General features: G+C 47.5%; 1 protein-coding gene across 2 annotated transcripts in view; it reads right to left on the bottom strand.

Annotated features, from left to right (window-relative positions):
• DNHD1 (dynein heavy chain domain 1) overlaps nt 1–20,233 on the bottom strand; it is a 67,095-nt gene that overhangs the window by 26,012 nt on the left and 20,850 nt on the right. Inside the window, exons 11-25 of one of the 2 annotated variants that reach the window (XM_070274589.1) lie at nt 16,389–16,651; nt 16,055–16,298; nt 11,966–12,123; nt 11,383–11,508; nt 11,016–11,292; nt 8,070–8,197; nt 7,762–7,960; nt 7,291–7,385; nt 6,556–6,763; nt 5,044–5,169; nt 4,625–4,722; nt 1,619–4,508; nt 1,230–1,407; nt 868–1,060; nt 340–628 (exon numbers count right to left, since the gene is read on the bottom strand). In XM_070274589.1, the coding sequence (XP_070130690.1) occupies nt 340–628; nt 868–1,060; nt 1,230–1,407; nt 1,619–4,508; nt 4,625–4,722; nt 5,044–5,169; nt 6,556–6,763; nt 7,291–7,385; nt 7,762–7,960; nt 8,070–8,197; nt 11,016–11,292; nt 11,383–11,508; nt 11,966–12,123; nt 16,055–16,298; nt 16,389–16,651 (5,472 nt within the window). Of the gene's footprint in view, nt 1–339; nt 629–867; nt 1,061–1,229; nt 1,408–1,618; nt 4,509–4,611; nt 4,723–5,043; nt 5,170–6,555; nt 6,764–7,290; nt 7,386–7,761; nt 7,961–8,069; nt 8,198–11,015; nt 11,293–11,382; nt 11,518–11,965; nt 12,124–16,054; nt 16,299–16,388; nt 16,652–20,233 lie in introns of those variants that run through there. The other variant, XM_070274590.1, reaches the window with a different exon arrangement.

Raw genomic sequence — 20,233 nt, 5'->3', positions numbered from 1 at the left:
GGAGGGGGGAGAAGGAGATGAGTTCAGGGTTGCATCTGAGGTGCCAACGTGACAACAAGGTGGAGATATACAGTAGATGGTTGGAGAAACAGGTCTGGTGCTTAGAAGAAAAGCCTGGGTTGGAGATAAAGATTGAGCAGTCAAAGCATAGAGACGGTGGCTGAGGCCATGAGAGGGGTAAGACTGTTCATGGAGCATTTGCAGAATGAGAAGATATTAAGAATAGAACACTGAATTTGGTCTATAGGTGTCTATTTGAGAGTCAATGAACATTGATGGGGATTTTACAGTCTCAAGAGATGACAGTGACTCCTTTCTTCCCTCCCCCCAGCTCCTCACCAGAAGCAGCCAGGTGCAAATCCTCCAGCAGGAAGAGGAGGGAGCCTTTAGAATCCACGTGCCGCCCGGGCCACAGACTGGCTTGTGCTTGGCCCTGGACCCCTCGGCTTAGTAGAAGGCGAAGGTGGGTGGTACTGAAGGCAGGGTGGATGGGGCTGTATGTGTAAGGATGATGTGGCTCCACTAGCACCTCCACAAAGGCTGACTTCCCCGTTGCTGCTTCTCCAGCCAGCAGCACTGGGTGTCCCTCTGACAAAAGCAGGTCCACCACATATAAGAGCCGTTCAGTCTGCAGGACAGGAGCAGGGCTTACTGTGGCAGCTCCAGTTAGGACAGTAATCTAGCTGAAAGTAAGGTCTAGGGGTCTTGTCTGAAAGCTGTACTTGCAGAACACTTCCTGTATTCTTGTGACTGTGAAAACATATCAAAGAATGGGAGCAGGTAGGCCTCAGCTGAGCCTAGAACATGGACTCCTCCAGGATGTCTCCTTGAGCCCCAACCCCAGCTACGGCCCTACTGTCCTCTCACCTGGGGAGAAGGGTGGAAGGTGCCTGGAATTCCCTTGACACGGCTGCCCAGGTATTGGCCAGTGAAAGGGACCAGTGTCCCATCTTCAGGGCATACATGTAGATCAAACACCAAAGCTGAGGGCGATGGCTCAGGGTAGTTAGGGAGGCAACTAATAGAATCCCTTATGAAGACGTCAAAGAGGGGCCAGAGCCTGCTCAGATGGACACACACGCAAAAGTGTCAGACAGCTATAACAGTTCCATTTGTGACACCATCACAAACTTCACCCTCCCCTGACAGTGATGTCACATGAGTTTTGACTCCCATGGGCCAGTCCATACCAGCCCTCTGCATCCCCCACACTCCACCTCTACAGATACCTGGAAGGAAGGTGGGCTCCAAAGCCCCAGATCAAGGCAAAAAGAAAGCTGCTGATAGCCAGCAGGTGTTCCCTGTGCTTAATAGGCACATCATCGCTGTCAACCTGGGACCGGTTCAGAGAGCTGCTTTTTGAGGATTTCAAGCTTTGGGCCACAGGATCATTAGAGCTGAGGTCCTCTGCAAAGGTCACCAAGGCCAAAACAGGAAACCCAGTAGGAAAAATCAGGGGGTAGAGGAGGAGAGTGGAGGTTGGCTCTATTACTTCTCACTTTCAGTCCCCCAGGCCCAAGTCCACCCAAGAACCCACGCCCCCGGCTCCAGCTATATCCCAGCTACCCTCAAAGCCCCATCTCTTTCAAACCAGCCCTTCCCTTTCCCTTCCCTTCACCTGGGATATGTGCCGTCTCCTCCTCATCTATATGCAGGTGGGGGTCAAGCAGACAACGCAAAATGCGGGCCAGGCTGGTGACTTCAGCCACACCTGGGCAAACAGCCTGCTGCCCATGTACCTGCAGCAAAGAGCTGGCACCCTGGCTGATGAGGAATCGGAACGTTGCAGGCACCAGCACTTCAGCTAAGCGGTTGAGCTCAATGACTGTCTGGAGCCGCAGGCGGTACTCATGGGGCAGGGCTGCCATCAGGACGCTAAGCATACCCTGCCAAGTCTGCTCCCCACCACACCAGACTAGGGCACAACGGCCCACCACTGTGGGGGACATCCCTGTTGCATCTCCCACCTCCATCAAGAGAAAAGTATCAGGGGGTCGTTTTATCTGCTGACCATTGGGGAGGCTAAGCTGGGGGGGTTCGCCTAGGAGGCAAGTGATAGAGTCCAGCCAAGCAGCACTGGAGGCCCCATCACATATTATCCAGTGCTGGATCCCCACCGATTCCTGTGCCTGCCCCTTTGGGCCCACAGTCTTACTCTGAGAGGCTGCACGAAGCAGTCTGGGGAAGATGCCGTGGTGCCAGTAGGAGCCCTCTAGCCATCCCAGGAACTCCTGGGGGCTGAGGACACTGGGATACAGGTGAGTAATTTCCACATGCTGGGAGCCCTGGGTTGAGGCATCCTCCATGACTGCCAGCCGATTCTGGATCTTAAATAAGCTCTGCCAACAAGTGGTCTTGCCACTGCCTGCAGGGCCCAGGAGCAAAATGCCCGAGGCCCGGCCCAGGGCCTGGCTCAGCTGCTCGAGGGACCCCAAAATATCAGGGCTGGGATGCAGGCCTGCCTGCCGCAATTCTTCCACCAGCAGTGGCTTCCTCAGCCTGTGGGTCATAGGCTCTGCCAGCACCTGGGTGGCACTAGGGAACAGCCCACAGAGCAGTTCTCGGAGGTTATGCAGGTGCACCCCATTGAGGATGCTGAATAGTGGTGAGCGTAGCAGGGCATGCACTAGGGCGGCCTCCTCAATGGCCGCTAGGCTGTGCGGCTTCTGAGACTTGGGTTCCTCCTTGGTCACATTTAGAGCCTGTATCATGTCTTCTAGTACCTGTTTGAGCACTGGCAAGCGGCAGGGCAGGGGCCCAGGCACAAGCTCACGCTCTAGGGAGAAGAATTTGGATAGGCGGGTAGCTATGTGGGAGGCATCCCGCATCCCGGCACCCAGTAGGGTCAGCTCTGCTACTTGCTGCAAGTCAGGCAGTGTCAATGCCACAGGCCGCAGTAGCAGGTGCAGGTTAGCAGGCACAGCAGGGCTCAGGGCACGCAGTGTCAGGAGACAGCCATAGCCAAGGCGCATGGACACGTGATGTTTCTCAAAGAAGCCACTGCCAAGGAGCTGGAAGTGGGTGGGGTCAACAGTGCTGGTGTTTCGGGAAGCCTCCTGATACAGTGGGGCATAGAGGTGGTGGAGTTCGGCCAGGCGCTGGCCCAGGGCAGAGAGCAAGCCAACGGGCAGGTGCTGGGCTGCCTGCAACAGCAGCCAGGCACCACCCTGCAGGGCACCATTTAGGTAGTTACTCAAGCTTTGGGCCTCTATCTGGGGCAAGCAGGGCATCACCACCAGCTGGCGCCCCAGGGCCTGTGCCAGGCTCTGCACCATTGCTGCCTTGCCCACACCATCAGGGCCCAGTAGGGTCCCACAGGCCACCTCCTCCAAGGCCAATAACAGCACCAGGGCTGGCCGCTCAGGCAGCAGGCTGGGTAGAGACCCCAGTCTGGGACCCAAGTACTCATAATTGTACAGAAAGGACCGGCCCAGCACATCTATCCAGCATGCAGCTGGTGACAGAGAAGTCTCAGTAGATGCACTAGTCTTGAGACTCTGCAGGGGACTCTGGGGTGGGGTGTGAGATGAACCCAGGTGGTACTTGAGTTGGCGGGCCCAGTGAAAGTCCATCAGATCACTGACCTGGTGCTTCTGAAGCAGCTGTGCAATATCCCGGTGAGTCACTGCCATGACCAGCAGGGCACTGAGCAGGCTGGTCTGGCGGACAGAGGGCAGGGGCTGCCCACCCTTGGAGGCCCTTTGGGCCCGTACAAAATGCACCAGTACCTCAAGCTTGCGCACCTGCATGTTGACCATGGCTAGGGTCCTCTCCTCAAGCAGAGCCTCCTCCATCTTGGCTCGCCATACCACCTCCTCTGCCACCAGCACACACTGCCATGGGAAGGCCTGGACTAAATCCAGCCAGTGGTGGACATATGATTGCAGGGACAACTGGCTTTGCTGAGGCAGCTGCGTGAAGGCCTTGTCTAAGGATGGGCCCAGAGCAAGACGGGCAGCCACACAGTCCTGCAGCATGTGTACTAGTGCCAAACGCAGACACTTCTCCAGAGAGGCCAGCCACTTGGGGAGATCTGGATGCAGAGGAAGGGACCCCTGTAGCTTCACCTCCTCCCCACCTGCCCCTAGCACTGAAAGTCCCTCCACCTGAGTCTGTGTGCTTGGGCTTGACTCCCGGTCATCCACCATGTTTTTACCAGTTGGGCTGGACTTGAAGCTCACAGCATGCACATGAGGAAAGCAGCGTCGTACCCATAGCTGGGCCTCATATGACTCCAGTGGGGCAGCCAGCAGGGCCACCAGCTCACTGTCACTGAGAAAGAAGAGGCGGGGGAAGTGAGCACGTACCCCATAGAGCACGCTCTCCAGAGCCATAATCATGCCCTCCAACTCTACTGAGCCTTTCTGCAGCAGCTGTTGCAGCTGCTGGCCTTGGAAATGAGGGCTCCGCTTGGCACTGGGCACTATAAGTGACAGAACCAGGGGATCAGCTACAGAGATCTGCATCAGGGTCCGATACTGATCATCGATGGCCTTGAAGCGGAAGTTCTGTGGTGAGGGAGAGGGGAAAAGTGAACGCAGATGTGAAGAGGCAGCTCCCCCTCCCACCCTGAGCCCCGTTCTTCAGTAGCCCTTGTCTACCCTGCCTCACCCTCCTTTCCTACCAGGTCCGAACTAGGAAACTGGATCTTCATCTCATGTAGAACTTTACTCAGAAAAATCCACTTCTGCTGGAAAGTCACCCACACTTCCAGCAGGGCACCTGTGTGAGCAGCCAGAGGAAAGAAACACTGGAGGGAGACTAGGGTTCTAGCTTCTGCAAGGGGGTCCAGCCTGCTTCTGACCTCTCAGGGGCCCCACCCCAAAATACTCTGCTCAGCAGGACTCAGGGACCTTGCTTGGAGGGGAGAAAATTTTCACTATAAATAAAGACCTGGTCATGTTACCCCAAGAAGCAGCCCTGAAGGAGGTCCTCATTGTGTCCTTCCGATCCTCCCCACCCAATCTCCACCTCTCACACCATCCCTCTGGGCCATCCCACGTCAGGTCCCACCCATCAGTCCAGCAAGAGGCGTGTACTCACCCAGGCCATGCATAATGGTCATCCACTCCAAAGCTATTTTGTATAAGTCTCCTGACTTTTGGGTGGCCAAGATCTTGAACAACACCTGAAGACTTTCCTGGATAGAATCCTGCAGGCTGCTGCAATCTAAGGAAGAGTGGGTTCCATCTGAACTGAGCTCAGCTGGCAGTCAGATGGGTCAAGGACAGGGGTGACCAATACCCAAAATACACTGAAACTCACAGATCTCAAGCTATTCTCTGGAAGACCCAAATATTTTTTCTTCCACTAGTTGAACTGTATTCTCACCAAGAACGAGTGTGTTTGCAAACCCGTTTATGTGAGTTATAATTTTAATTACACAATTTAATCTAATATTTTGTTAACCAATGAAATATGGGTTGGGAAAGAGTTGCTGGTTCTACAGAAACATTAGAAGGCTTTAATAAAGGTGAGTTGATAAAAACATGATATTAAACTAGGTCAATTTTTAAAAATTGGGAAATTATAATAAAAATCTAGAAAAGTTCTGGACTCAGGTAACTTCACAGGTGTCTTCATGTCACTACTCAACTTTATAGAAACTCAAAGTGGAAACTGTAGACAATGAATTAATGCAAGAAAGGCAATGGGGAACTTCTACCAGTTAACTGCAAATCAAAGGACAAAAGCTCTTGTCCTTAGGTTAAAAGGTTAGTAAATAAATTTACATTTATATGTTTTATGCTAAAACAAAAATTTTAAGCCATGTATGCATCCTATTTTATGATTTCCCTATTTAACTAAAGTTTTTAATTTCCCAGTTGGGTTTCAATTGTGTTGGGTGAGAGAATTTCTCCTCTACTGGCAATTCCCTAGCTATACCATGTTGGGCACATGTACATATGCTGTTCCCTCTGCCTAGCATGCTCTTCTCCCTTGCACGTATGGCAAACTCCTGCTCCTTCGGAAATCAGTATGAGGTCTCTATCTACAGGAAAGGAAGATTTCTCTGACTCTCCTAGTCCTTTGAAGCTGGTCATCTTTCTGAGATTCCACTGCCCTGAACAAGTGCTCCATCATTTACCTATCTCAGTTCTATTAGACTGGGAGCTCCCGAGTGACAGGACTCCTGTTTGTAAATCTCAGGGTCTCCTGTGTTTGGTTCAGAGGAGGCAGATGAGTTTGTTGAGGGAAGAAAAAAAGAATGAATGAATGGGGCAAAAGGTCAGACGGCAGGGTGCAATCTAGAGGACAGAGCATTGAAAGGTGGAGAGATGTGACCATGAGGAATTTCTTAGCACACCCAGAAAGGGAAGGACCTTTGCTGAAGAGGCCAAGCATTGGGTGGGAGGGAGGGTGTGGGGAGCTCACAAGATTTAGACTGTACAGAAACTACATGGAAGACACTATCTCAGAATAGACTGATGTCTCAGGCTGTACAGTAAGAATGGGACCCTGGTTGGAGAAGCCATATCCAGCAGGGCTTGGTGGATATGGTGGATGAATACGGCCCCCCACAGGAGGCTTTGAGCCACAACATCTGGGTCTCACCTGAAAGGATGAAGGTGCCACTATCCTTGTCCACCACCTCCCATTGGGTGCTGCGCAACATTTGCTTCTTGGAGCGCTCCAAGGCTGGGGGCTCATAAGGCACACGCAGGATGAAGTTGAGCAGTCGCAGCTGGCGCAATTCCCAGACCCGCTGCAGCCGCTGTAGGGTCTCTTGGGCATGAATTCGTTCGTTTTCACACTGCCAGATCTGAAACAGCCAGGTCTTAGGACCCAGGACCTAGTAATGGCTTAGGGGATAGCCTTGGAGCTGGGACTCAAGAGCCAGGGCTCAGGTGAATGGATATCTCAGGGATGAAGAGTGTGACCATCAGGCTTCAAAGACAGGCCATTTGGCAGCACACTTTGACCTAGGATTGCTGCCTTGAAACCCACTCTTTTTCAAGGCTCTAGCTGAGCGGACAGTCTATCAATCAGCTGATGCTTTGGGGACAGGGTAAGTGTTGGGGGACATCTATCATCCTGTGTGCCCACAACTTCAGGGCAGCCACCCACTTCCTTCCACTAGGGGGGTGCATACTCTCAGTCACAGAAAGTCTGGAACCACCCATCAGACCCCCATACCCTCCAGGCAGGCCAGCATTCTCAACCACCCACCCACAAGCCAATATCTACTACCCTCTTGTCTCAAGGGGATGCTGGGCCTTAACTGGCTCTACTAGAGCTCAGCAAACAGGTCCTAGGCCTGACCACTTCCCTCCCTCCAGTAGACCCCACCTGATTGATTCGATCTGCAAACTCCAGTAGAGGACAATTGAGCAGCTGACCCAGTGTTAGGAGTTCTATGCTGTAGAGACTGCCGAGCCCTAAGGCTGGAGGTAGAGAGGACAAGTCAGAGCAACACCTGGTATATGACAGAGTCCAGCCCCTATCTCAGAGGCCAGACCTGGACCCAGAGCCCAGCCCAGCTCCCACACAGCAGACCTCAAAGCACAACACAGAGCTGAGAGCCCAGAACCTAAAGTCCAGAACACAGTGCAGAGCCCAGCCCAGGTCAGCAGAGAGGACCTATGTGGTAGTGAGAGGCTAGAAATGTTTGTGTCTGTGGGGGAAAGGCAGTTATGGTACGTGGGGGAGGGCAGGGAGCAACCCAGGGAAGAAAGGTATTTTGAACAGGAGCAGTGGGGAACTGAGCTGTTGCCATATTCTAACGCCTATGTCCCTCCTTCTGAGTCTACCCAAACATACCTCGAAGGAAGCCTTGGAAGTTGAGGTTCTGCAGCTGGAGGCTGCCCAGCTTGGTAAGCAATGGCAGGTAACTGCGAAACTCCTCCAGCATGCGCATGCAGCGCTGCAGAACCGGGCTGTGCAGCCCCAGGGTTGCACTCATCCGGGCCGCCTCTGTCAGCCAGCCATCTGTCTTCTCCTGGGCCATAGCCAGGCTGAACTGTAGGGAGAAGTATTCTTTGTCAGCTGGAGACCCTTCCCATCACTCCCCCCTACCCCCCACAGATGCTCCACTCCCAGGCAGGAACTGCAAGGAAGGGTGTCAGCACCTTGGCAAAAGCCATGCACTTCCATTCGCTGATGTTTTCAGAGATGACTCGGTACAGGTGCCAGATGCGCTGCTGATGCACGATAGGACGGGTCCCACAGGTTGGCAAGGACAAAGGACTCTCATCCCCTGTGGGACAGGGCTGGCTGAGGCTGGGGCTATGTGTGGCAGCATGGGAGGAGGAACATGATGGGAATGGTCTGTCAGGAGCCCATAATGACAGAAGAGGGGTTCCTGAGAGTGTCAGAGTTGGGGGAGTCCAAAATTGTTCAGTACAACAATGGAGTGGGGACAATCCAAGGGACAGTTATTCCAAGGAAAGAAAATCTGGGAAAATGTGATGGCAGTGAAAGGGCAGGGCTCCTCTTCTGTTAGCCTCCATTTCACTCCATACACTCCGGCCACACCAGACTCTTCACTGTTGCTCAGACATATTAGGCATGCCCCTTCCTGCTAAGGGCCTTTGACTGGTTCATTCTTTCTGGAACACTTTCCTCAGAGAACCACATGGCTCACTCCCTCACCAAATTCAAGTCCTTACTCAAACATCACATTCCTATGTGGGCCTATGCAGCCTACCCTATTAAAAACTACTATCTACCTTCCCTGGTATTCCTGATCCCTCCTACCCTGCCCTGTTTTTTTTTTTCTATACCACTTATCACTCTTTCACATACTCCATAATTTGGTTATATTTTATGTTTACTATTTGTTGTCTTTCTCTCCCAACTAAGATGTTGGGTCCATGAGGGCAGGGGTTTTGTTTTGTCCACTGATACACCTCAAGCCTGGTGCACAGTAGGCACTCAGCAAATACATGTTGCACAGATGAGTTCAGTGAGATGCACACGGAAAAAGATCGAGCCCACAGGGAGGACCATCAGGGGCAAATGGTGACGCCCCCTGTCATGTTTGCCTCTGATCATCATTCCCTCCTTTCAACTCACAAGCTACTGCATTAGTTCTTAACCAACAATTTATATTCAGTTGTGAGATATGTGTCAAAAGTAATTTGCAATTAATAATAATTTATAATACTGAGGCTTTCAATTTACTTAAAAGACATCAGACCAGATTGAAGGATATTGCAACAAAATTGTAATTCTCATTCACCTGAATTCTAGTATATTTTCTGGAGTGAGATAAAGGGATGAAGTTACACCCAAATGCTGGGAATCATGCATCTCACGTGTGTAAGTGTCATCCATCATGGAGAGCTCAGAATATTAAAAGACTGACAATCACTAGACTATCAGAGCTCTGATCTGACAAAAAAAAATGACAGTGAAATACGAACTCTTTCAATCTTCCTTTGTCTGAACTCAAAAGATCCAGCTAGAGACCTCTATCTTTGATAGTAGCTATCTTAACATCAAATAACGGACAAGTAAAGAACTTTCTGTGTAAGAAGGAGCAGACCTATCTCCAGACACATGAGAAGATAAAGCCAAACCTGAGGATTAAGAGCAAATGTCCTCTGATGGACATTTGCTGTGGTATCTCCTCAGTAAATCCCACTGCATTTTAGAACTTTTTATTTGGAAATGACTTCAAATTTTTTAAAGTTGCAAGAAAAAATAGTAAAAAGAATACCTGTATACCTTTGATCTAGATTCACCTTTTGTAACATTTCACCTATTTTCTTTTTGTGTTTACACATTCTATGTGTGTATGGGCATGTGTATACATACACAAACACAAAATTCTTTTCTGAACTATTTAAGGGTAAGTTACATATATCATGGCCTTTTACTCCCAAATACTCAAGTGTGTGTTTCCTAAGAATAGGCATATTATCTTCTATAACTATAGTATAATTATCAACTTCATTTACAGTCGTGCATCACTTAACGACAGGGATACATTCTGAGCAATGCGTCATCAGGAGATTTCGTCGTTGTGTGAACATCACAGAGTGAACACACACAAGCCTAGATGGTATAGCTAACTACACACCTAGGCTGTATGGTACTAATCTTATGGGACCATCATCATATATGCAGTCTGTCACCGAGTGAAATATTGTTATGTGGCACATGACTGTACTACAGTGATACAATACTTTTTATCTAATCTACTGTCCATATTCCAGTTTTGTCAGTTGACCTAATAACGCCCTGTATGGCATTTTTTCCCCTCGAGTACAGCATCCAGTCTAGCGTCAAGTACCACATTTACTTGTCATGTCTCTTTAACTTCCTTTAATCTGGAACATTCCTCACAGCGTTTGTCTTTTGATATTTTTGAAGTGTACAGTCTTTTTGTTAACATGGCATGGGCAGAGATGTTAATAGTTGGTGGCTGGCCAAGAGGCAACTCAGAAGCAATGCGCCCTACCCAGGAAGAGAAGTGACTGATAGAAGTGACTGCATCTGAGAAAAGAAACTTGAGCCCATAAAGTTCTTTACGTGCAGAAGGAAACGTGCCTAGCTGCGCCACTGTACAGAAGGGCTAAGACCAATAGATCTGTCCTAGTCTCCTCCTGTGGGCTAGTGAGGCCCTCAGCAGCTGCCTCTCTACACCACACTGGCTAGAAGCAGTGGCTATGGAGCATTAAGACCTATTTTTATATGGGACCTGCTACCTGATGCAGGACTGGGTTGAACAGGGCTACCCAAAGGCTAAGTACTACCAAGAGGACACCCTTACATTTCTCCTGCACAGGCTTTTAGCCCTCTGACCCCATCACATCCTAATGGAACATTCACCTATTTGTCTTCCCTACCAGACTGTGAGCCTCATCTCCCCACCCTAAGCACAACACTCGACATAGCCAATGTAAAGATTTTGTCCTGCAATTTTCATCTATAAAAGAGACTAATGAAGGTATGTGATTCCTGAGACTGACTTAGGGTCACACAGGACACAGGATCCTGAGTCCCAACCCTTATCTCATTTGGAGGGTCTATTACAGGGTGATGGTGGAGGGGGCGGGGATCCTCAGTACCAGTAAAGACGGCATAGGCACGGTGCAGTTCAGTGAGGTGGTTGACTGTGTTCTGGAACTGACGCTCCAGGGAGATGAGCTGGCGCTCAGTGCTCCTCTGCTCTTGTGCAGGGTCCATGAAGGGACCTGACAGGGCCTTCTCAATCAGGCCTTCCAGTTCTGCCAATGCTGCCGCTATCAGCTGTTGCAGCTTGGGCACAATGGCATGTTGCTTGCTGAGCAGGAACTCTGACGCCTGGCTTTTCTCAAACTGAAATGCCTCCCACACATCCAGAAGCTATGGGGCAAGCAGAGGGCAGTCAAGTAGATGTAGCTGTGCGGAAGGGGGAGTGAGAGGGATGGGGGACTCCTGGAACTGCCCTCTCACCGAGACATCCAGCGCCTCATTCTCTGCATTAAAGAGGCTGAAATGGTTGCGGATGAGTTCATGGAGTGACCGTATGTATTCCATTCGCTCCTCCAGCTTGGTGTACTGCTTACTGGCCTCGTTCAACTGCAGGAGCTACAGCATGAGACCAGCACCCCGACAACCCTGCACACCAGTTTGGGCCCATCCCTGAGGGGCACTCCCACCTTCTAGAGGCTCCAGACCCCAGCAATCACCTTTTAACCAAGTGGGACCAGGGGCAATTTGACCCAGGTCTCTGTGAAGACAGCACAGTTCCTCCTCCACCAAATCATTACCCTGATGACAGGGCAATATATCCAAATCTGACTATCACAGAGAGCAGAATTATGCGTCTCTCTTCATACCAGAGCCTCCCACAGCCATGAGAAAACTGAGGGCCATATGAACAGGGCGAGAATTAGCAAGGGCAGGTCACATATGTGAGCGGTTTAAGAGCATCAAGCTCCATGGGGAGCTCAGCTGAGACCTGAACAGAGTGTGCTGAGCATCTGAGCAGGATGGGGCCTGGATAAGCTGAGAAGGAAGGATGGGGAGAGCCCACCTTCTGGGAGCACCGTGAAATGGTGTGAATGTCTGAGTTGATGGTTTGAAAGACCTCTATGAAATCTGTGAGCTCTGTCATTAGCTGTTGACTGCGGCTCCAGCACTCGTTCTGCACCTGTGCAAGAATGTCCTTCCTGATGCTCTCCAGCTTGGATTCTGAAGACAGGAGAGAGTTAGTTGTTAGGGGGTGCACAAAAAAGAAGGGGTGCTAGGGGAGCGCTGTGGGTCCAAAGTGGCAGAAGTCTGAAGGGAAAGCCAGACCATGAATTCATTCCTTCACTCATTGAACACTTACTGGACCTCTGCTCACTGTCCAGTCAGCTGCTCTACACTGGGGCTGTGCTGGGCACCAGCAGACAAGAGTGAGCGAGTGAGACAGAAAGTGTTCCCACCCTCAGAAGCTCACAATATGGTGGCAAACACACATATATAAATGGACAGTCACAAACCAGTGTGATAAATGCTCTGCAAGTGCCCAGGAGCCCTCAACCTGGCACAGCAAAGGGAGAGGAGGCCCACTGAGGCTGCGAAACGTCTCCACAGAGATGGAGTCACTCGAATTGAACGTGTTGAGTAGTTAATGTGCCAAGGGACAAAGGTACACCAAGCAGATGAAATAATAGCATGTGCAAAGGTCCAGGAGTGATATGTCAATGAATAGCAGAATGTCCCATCAGAGATGAAAGTTTTCTGTTTGGGGAGTCTTACTGCCTCTGCTCTAGTAGAAGAGGTACCCAGAAGAGTGTGCAATCTGCTTTTTGTTTTTAAGGATTAAAGGAAGGTGGATATGGGGCTAGGAGATAATCTTGGAAGCTGCCTTGGGAGATATGAACATTCCACTGTCTCTGAGGGAAGGAATAATACCAATATGATACTTCATCAAATCTTACTGACTGTAAGAAGCACCATTATTTCATAAACCACAAAAAAAGAAAAAAATGATGCCATCTAGACTCTCACACACCATCAATCTTAATACACTTCTTAAGTTCAAAGATGTTAAAATATACATAAAACAGCAGAACCCAATATAGAAATATAATATGTAGTATACCACAAAATACAGTACAGAGTGCTTACTATGTGCCAGATACAATGTCAACTACTTTACTTGTACTAACCCATTTAACAGTCACAAAAACTCTTTGAAGTAGATACTATTATTGTCCCTATTTTATAGAAAAGCAAACTGGGCTCAGAGAGGGTAAGTAACTTTATCTACATCACACAGTAGCAGAGCAAGGATTCTAACTCAGGCAGCCTAGCTCCACTGTGTTATATTTTATGTTTTGAGTTATGAAAAGTAAGTTGACTTATCCCTTATGAGCATCTCTGCAACTGGAAAGTGGGATCGTGAGTTCCAGAGACAGAGAATTGAGACATACTGGGGATGGCACTTTTGGAGCCTTGGAGGAAGTCACCAAGAGGACTGGGCACCAAGAGCTGGGACTGAGAAAATCAAGAGAGAAGGAACCTATCAAAGGGCACCCAGGGTTGAAGAGAACACAAGGATGCATACTTATCCTTTTTCAAACTATCCCTCTGACCTATGACAGTAGCTAGGCTGTTGCAGTGGTGCCGCTTTTGGACTAGCTGCATCAGGCAGGCAAAGGCAGAGAGGAGCTCAACAGCGACACCATATGGCATAGAGGAGTGATGGATTGATAAAATACAAGGGTTGTTGGAGATGGATGGGAAAACAGATTTGAGAGAGATTTAGGAGGGAGAAGAACAGAAAGCATTGGGCAACAGGTTGGATGTGGTACAGTTAGGGAGAGGGAAGAGCAAAGGATAAACCCAAGTTTCTGGTGAGGACAACTTACCAGAGTGGATACATTTGCTGTTCAAGGGAGCCCAGGTAGAAGAGGAACAAAGTTGGAGAATAAGAAGATAAAATTAGATCAGCAAGAAGGATGAGAGCAGACAGAAAGGAATAAGGTGAAATGAAAAAAATTAAGCACCTACTGCATGCCATAGTCAATGCCAGGAGTATTGCAAATAGTATCTTGTTTAATCCTCCTTGCCATGACCCCATGAGTGACTGTTTTATTATGTCCATGTTACAAATAAAGAAACTGAAGCTCAGTGATCTGAGGTCGTACACACCAGTGAAAAAACAGAGCCAGGATTCTGAACCTGTGCTTTTTTCTCCGTTCCTCTTGAAGAGGCCAGCTGATCCTGGACTAAGGATCAAGGCGCTAACAAACTAGGAAAAACACAGACTTCCCGCAACAGGGGAGGAAAGCCTGTCCAAAACAGGGTCAGAAAGAAAGCAGGCCAATCGCAGGCCCTCCTTGTTCCTGCCCTGCACTCCCTGTACATTTAGGAGGGGAAGGGAAAGAGTGGGGAGTTTTTGTGGCCTATGAGATACCTCATGAGGCATGTCCTTTCAGCTGTTGAGGAGCAGAGGCAGGAAGGGTGAGGCAGGTAAGCACTTTCAAGCAAACTTTTTCAGGCCCTCACTCCAAGGCCTCCCACCTTCATAAAGAAAGCAGGCCTGGGGGCCATGGGTCTGAATAGTATCCAGTCTCTGCAGGAAGTAGACACTATTGGTTACTGCCATCTTTGGGGGTTAGGCGAGAAAACAGAACAAGCTTCCTGTTTCCTAGAAGAACACATCACTGGCTTCCCAGTCCACCCCACTGTGAGCTTCTCCAAGGCCAGCTCCTAGGTGGAAGCACTCAGCTAGGAAACAATAGCATGAGGCATCCTTCCCAGGGGAAGGGAGAAAGAGAAAAGAGGAACAAGACTAGGTCTTACACCAGATTTCTCGGAGACCTGGGAGATCAACAACTGGGCCTTGGCCTAGTGGGTGTAGGTAGTGGCAAGAGGAGGGAAACTGAGATGGATGGAGGAGGAAGCAGACAGCAGAGTGGGCTTGAGCGCCACTTTCCATGTGGAACTTTTGGAAGACACCCCCTTGCAGGGTGCCCTTATGCTCACATGACATGAGATAGTCATAGCAGAGTAGAAGTCATGGTGTGATGTGTTGTGACAGAAAGAGGGCCAAACAAACTTTCCCAAGTTCCCCACAGCTCTAAACCATAGGGGATACAGAAGAGAGCAGAGAGTTGATAGCCAGAGTGCCTGATGGGGTTTCTGAGTTGAGGGGCGAGGGACCATGAAGCAGAAGCTATGACAGCAGCCTAAGACAAAGACTGGATGAAGGGTTCACTAAAACCCCAAGGATCTGCAATGCCAGCAGGAGCCCCTGCAGGGCCGAGTCAGCAAAGGTAGAAACTCTGGGCTCCTAGGAGCCAAGAGCACACACCCCAGTTACACTAGCTCAGGACACAGAGGGAGCAATGTGAGAAGGAGGGGAGAGACCAGGCAGGGATGCATTACACCTCAGCAAGGGTCACAGAAGCCAGTAGAGAAGAGCACGCAGCCCAGAGCCCTCTTCAATGCCAGATGCCACCTTGGAGAGGAAAACAAACAGAGGACAGAAAACAAACAGAGGACACTTGAGAACAAAAACAACCCTGAACTGCAGTATGAATTTTGAATTGACCAAATACCCAAAATAGACTGAATTAGAGCAAAAGTGTTGCTTTAAATGAAAAGCACTTTCACTTTTAACTGGAATGTATTTTTCTTTCACTATCAGCAGAAGTTAGGACTACAGAGTAAGATAAGATTAGTTAAAGAGAGAAACTTTTTACACATACAAATTGCAGTGTCATTTTGACTCTGCTACATGTGGAGAAGAGGCACCCTTGATTCCTAAGAATCTCTGTAAAGAAACTGAGTTCTCTAGCCTAAGGAGCAGGCTAAGATTTTTCTCAGTCACATTTGGTTTGAACTACTTCCACACCATGAAAACAGAAAGTGTTAGGTGACAGGAACATGATTCCTAAGGAGAATGGGGAAAGAGCAGAGAGCCAAAATGGATGGATAAGCTGTCCTCGGTAATGATCATACCTTTCATTGTAAAGAGAAGGGGCTGGGACCTGCAGCTTTGGGAGGCTCTACAGGGCCAATGAGAGGCCCACACCAAAGGTCCCTGGAGGACACTCCAGGCCCAAGGAGGCCATGTGGATAAAATAAGGAAGGCAGAAGGAAAGGAGGGGGGATAAGCAGCACTCACCCAGCTCAGCATGTACGTCACGGCAGCTCAGCAGCAGCAACCTGCCTTTTGTGACCAGCTCTGCAGGTATATTGGAGACACGGGCCTGCCAAGTGTTCAGGCAGCTCACCAGCAACACGTAGTTCTTGATAGGACAACCTCTCATAGACTCCAGCTTCTGAGGCCCCCAGGCTTGCAGGAACTCATAAATGCCTGTCATCCAGTGATGCTCCTTGCAGAATTCCTGCACCTCCCACAGCATGCCCTAGTGGAAGACAAGTTGCTTCGGACAGAGCTGGGTGGCCATGATGGGAATTGGAGGGTATCATCCCACTCCTTAAACCTCTGTTCTCACCTCCAGCAGAGCCTGTTGTATAGTCAGTGCCTGCTGGATTCGATGGTTGTTGTCTAGGTCCTCTTGCAGCTGCTTATAACTGGGGGGCAGGTACTGGCCCCGTAGCCGGTACCCACGGACCTCCAGGGCTTCAGTAATTGTGTGAGACTTCCAGGGCCACACTAATCCTACATTCGGGCCACAGAAGATGCGCACAGCATCGCTGGACTGGTCCTGGAATTTGGGCATCAGGGATCCTGTGTTCGAGTCCTCCTCTTCATCTTCTGGTGGGGTACATGCCATAATTGTCCATGTGTGCCCTCCAGGGCCCACACACAACTTCTCTCTCTACCTTGAGTGTACACAGACATTACACACACAAACACACAATCCCTGCTCACAAGTGAGTTTGCACATACATCTACATCACAAGCACAGTACATCAGATCCACCGAGGGAACTTATTAGTTAGGGTTCAGGAGTAGAGAACAGAATTTACTCTAGCTAGTATAAGGAGGAAGGGAATTATTATGGAATATTAAGTGGGTTGCGAATAATTGGAAGAGCTGAAAAACAAAAACACTCTAGCCTAAGTGTCTAGGGCTCTGTGCTACCTGGTAAATTGAGATGTCACAGCCATACCACCAGCTACAAAAGCACATTGCCTCTCTTATGATCCCCACCAGCAGAATGGATGGCATATGCCCTGCTTCTCTCCCCTACTGACCGCAGTTCTGAACTGAAGTCTCATGTAGATCTAAATCACATAGGACACCTAGCTGCAAAGAGGTCTGGGAAGTGTACAGAGGTTCCCTCAAATGAGTAACTCAGACATTTTACAGAGTAAAGCTTCTTGTCAAACATATATATATATATATATATTTTTTTTTTTTTTGAGGAAGATTAGCCCTGAGCTAACATCTGCCACCAATCCTCTTCTTTTTGCTGAGGAAAACTCACCCTGAGCTAACATCGTTGCCCATCTTCCTCTACTTTATATGTGGGACGCCTGCCACAGCATGGCTCGACAAGCAGTGGTTAGGTCTGCACCCAGGATTTGAACTGATGAACCCCGGGCTGCTGAAGCAGAACATGCTAACTTAACCACTGTGCCACCGGGCCAGCCCCTTATCAAACATATTTATACAACTTTTCATCTCTTCAAAATTTCTTATAGATTGGCAAGAAAAAAAAATCTCTCTCTCTCATCTATGAATCCACTCACTGCTATACTGCTTCCCTCCATACTTCCTCTTGCCGCTCATACTATTCATACCTCACACTACCAAGAGACCATCCCTGCCATATGCAGCCCCTGGGAAAAAATACAGTAATGACAGTTTCATGCTTTGCAGCGTATCTCTAAGCTAACTTCAACACCATCCCAACCAAAACGTACATCAAAAGATTTTATAATAAAAATGAAGCAATCTTCCGTCCCTTTTTATTGTAACAGATTTATTTTACCACCAAGATCAAAATCTTGGTAGGATATTGTCATAGTAAAGTTAATGGAACAACTCTGAGGAACTTGACACCTGCCAGATGAGAAAAATGATTATCTGATTACATTTTCTCAGTTTTAAACTGCAGAAAATTCCTGATAAGATTATAAGGACATCAGATAGTAATATTAATACTGTCTTCTTGGTCAAAAAATGTTCCAGTAGTAAGACTATCCTCTGGAAAATGGCAGAGAACACAGCTTAAGACTGGAGGATATGAAATGATCCAGCTATCCTACTACTGGGTATTTATCCAAAGAACATGAAATCAACAATACTAAGAGATCTGTGCACCCCTATGTTCACTGCAGCATTATTCTCAATAACCAAGACGTGGAAGCAACCCAAGTGTCCATCAATGAATGAATGGATAAAGAAGATATGGTATATTTATACACAATGAAATACTACTCAGCCATAAAAAAGACAAATTCGTCCCATTCACAACAACATGGATGAATCTTGAGGGTATTATGTTAAGAGAAATAAGCCAGACAGAGAAAGGCAAACATCATATGATTTCACTCATATGTGGAAGAAAAACACACAGATAAAGAGAACAGATTAGTGGTTACCACTAATGAAGGGGGTGGGGGGTGGGTGAAAGGGGTAAAAGGGCACATATGTATGGTGATGGGTAAAAACTAGAATATTGGCAGTGAGTACCATGCAGTCTATACAGAAACTGATCTATAATAATGTACATCTGAAATTACACAGTTATAAACTAATATGACCTCAATTAAAAAAAAAAGACTGGAGGATATGTTGCAACGATGTTATTAGTACTAAACTGAGTATTCTTCTAGGAACTACAATCTAGTCAATGTATAACTTTCTATTGTAGGGGGCTTATTCTTCATATTTTTATGTATAACCAGAGGTATTGAAATCATGCTGTAACTTGGTTAAAATGCCATACAAATTTTGCCTCATTTAAGTAAAAGATTTCTCAGATGGAAGTATGTTTCTTAAAGACTACTAGTAGTGTTTCAACTGCTATATATTTACTTTTATTGAATATTGCTCTAATTTTCTTAAAGAACTTAGGGAAAATCCTGAATCAGAACTTTGGTTCTGGTTCCTTCACAATTTTAATTTGATTTTCCATGCTGATCTTTTTTTTTCCTTCAAATTTTGATTTTGAAAATCTCAAACATGTAGAAAAGTTTAAAGGTTCTATGAACACCTTTATCCACCTACCTAGATTCAACAATTAACATTTTGCCACATTGCTTTATTTGCTTTTCCTTCTCTCTCTCTTTCCCCTAAACTGTTTGAAAGTAAGATATAGGCATTGTGGCATTTCACCCCTAAATACATCAGTCCATACTGCTCTTTTAAAAGTAGAAGGGACAACCCAGGGGGCCGGCCCTGTGGCCGAGTGGTTAAGTTCGCGCACTCTGTTTCGATGGCCCAGGGTTTCGCCAGTTTGGATCCTGGGTGCGGACACGGCACCACTCATCATGCTATGCTGAGGCGGCATCCCACATGCCACAACTAGAAGGACCCACAACTAAAAATACACAGCTATGTACTGGGGGTCTTTGGGGAGAAAAAGGAAAAATAAAATCTTAAAAAAAAAAAAAAAAAAGAAGGGACAACCCAAGACATTGCAGGTGAATATTTTCACTTACATTAGAATTGTGTGAGTTTTGTGTTTTTGTTTGTTTTGCCATTCAAAGGAAAATACTACAGCATATCCATAATAGAAATTAGTACAACATATAATAAAAAAAATACTATGAAATATCTTGATTTATCTAAGTTTTTAATATGGATAATAGTAAGAAGATACTATCTGTAGCATGTATTACTATGTGCTGAGCACTATACTAAACGTATTATCCCATTTAATCTTCAAAACAATCCTGCAAGTTAGGTATTTTTGTTATTCCTATTTCATAGATTAGTAAACTAATGTGTCTGATTTCAGAGCCCTTCTTCCTTCCACTGTACCAAGTAAAACAAATACCAAAAGCCGCTGTCAATTAAACTAGATTCATTTGAGAAAAAAATTTGCCCCAATTGGTGTGATTTGTAAAAGACATGAGCTCCTTCCAGTGAACCTTTTTCCTCGTTGTCACCTATTTCCTAAAATTAACTTTGTGTCTTTAAATCATCTTAATGAAAGTATACTACTTGAACGGGAAAATGAAAAAGCATCTACATGTCTGGACACATTTAATGATTTTACTTGTGACAATGTTAGCATTCCAAATAAAGGAAATGTGAAGACGTATTTCTTCCCTGATAGTTAACAAGTTCAAGGCTTGATAACAAATAACTGGTTAAAGTAACTCAAAAATACTAATGAATTATTCTATATGAAATGAAAAAGAACCCTATGAAATAAAGCAA

The sequence above is a fragment of the Equus caballus genome, chromosome 7 (assembly GCF_041296265.1).
Source record: "Equus caballus isolate H_3958 breed thoroughbred chromosome 7, TB-T2T, whole genome shotgun sequence".
Taxonomy (NCBI): domain Eukaryota; kingdom Metazoa; phylum Chordata; class Mammalia; order Perissodactyla; family Equidae; genus Equus; species Equus caballus.
The sequence above is the reverse complement of the archived record's forward strand: the minus strand, read 5'-3'. Positions and strand labels throughout refer to the sequence as shown.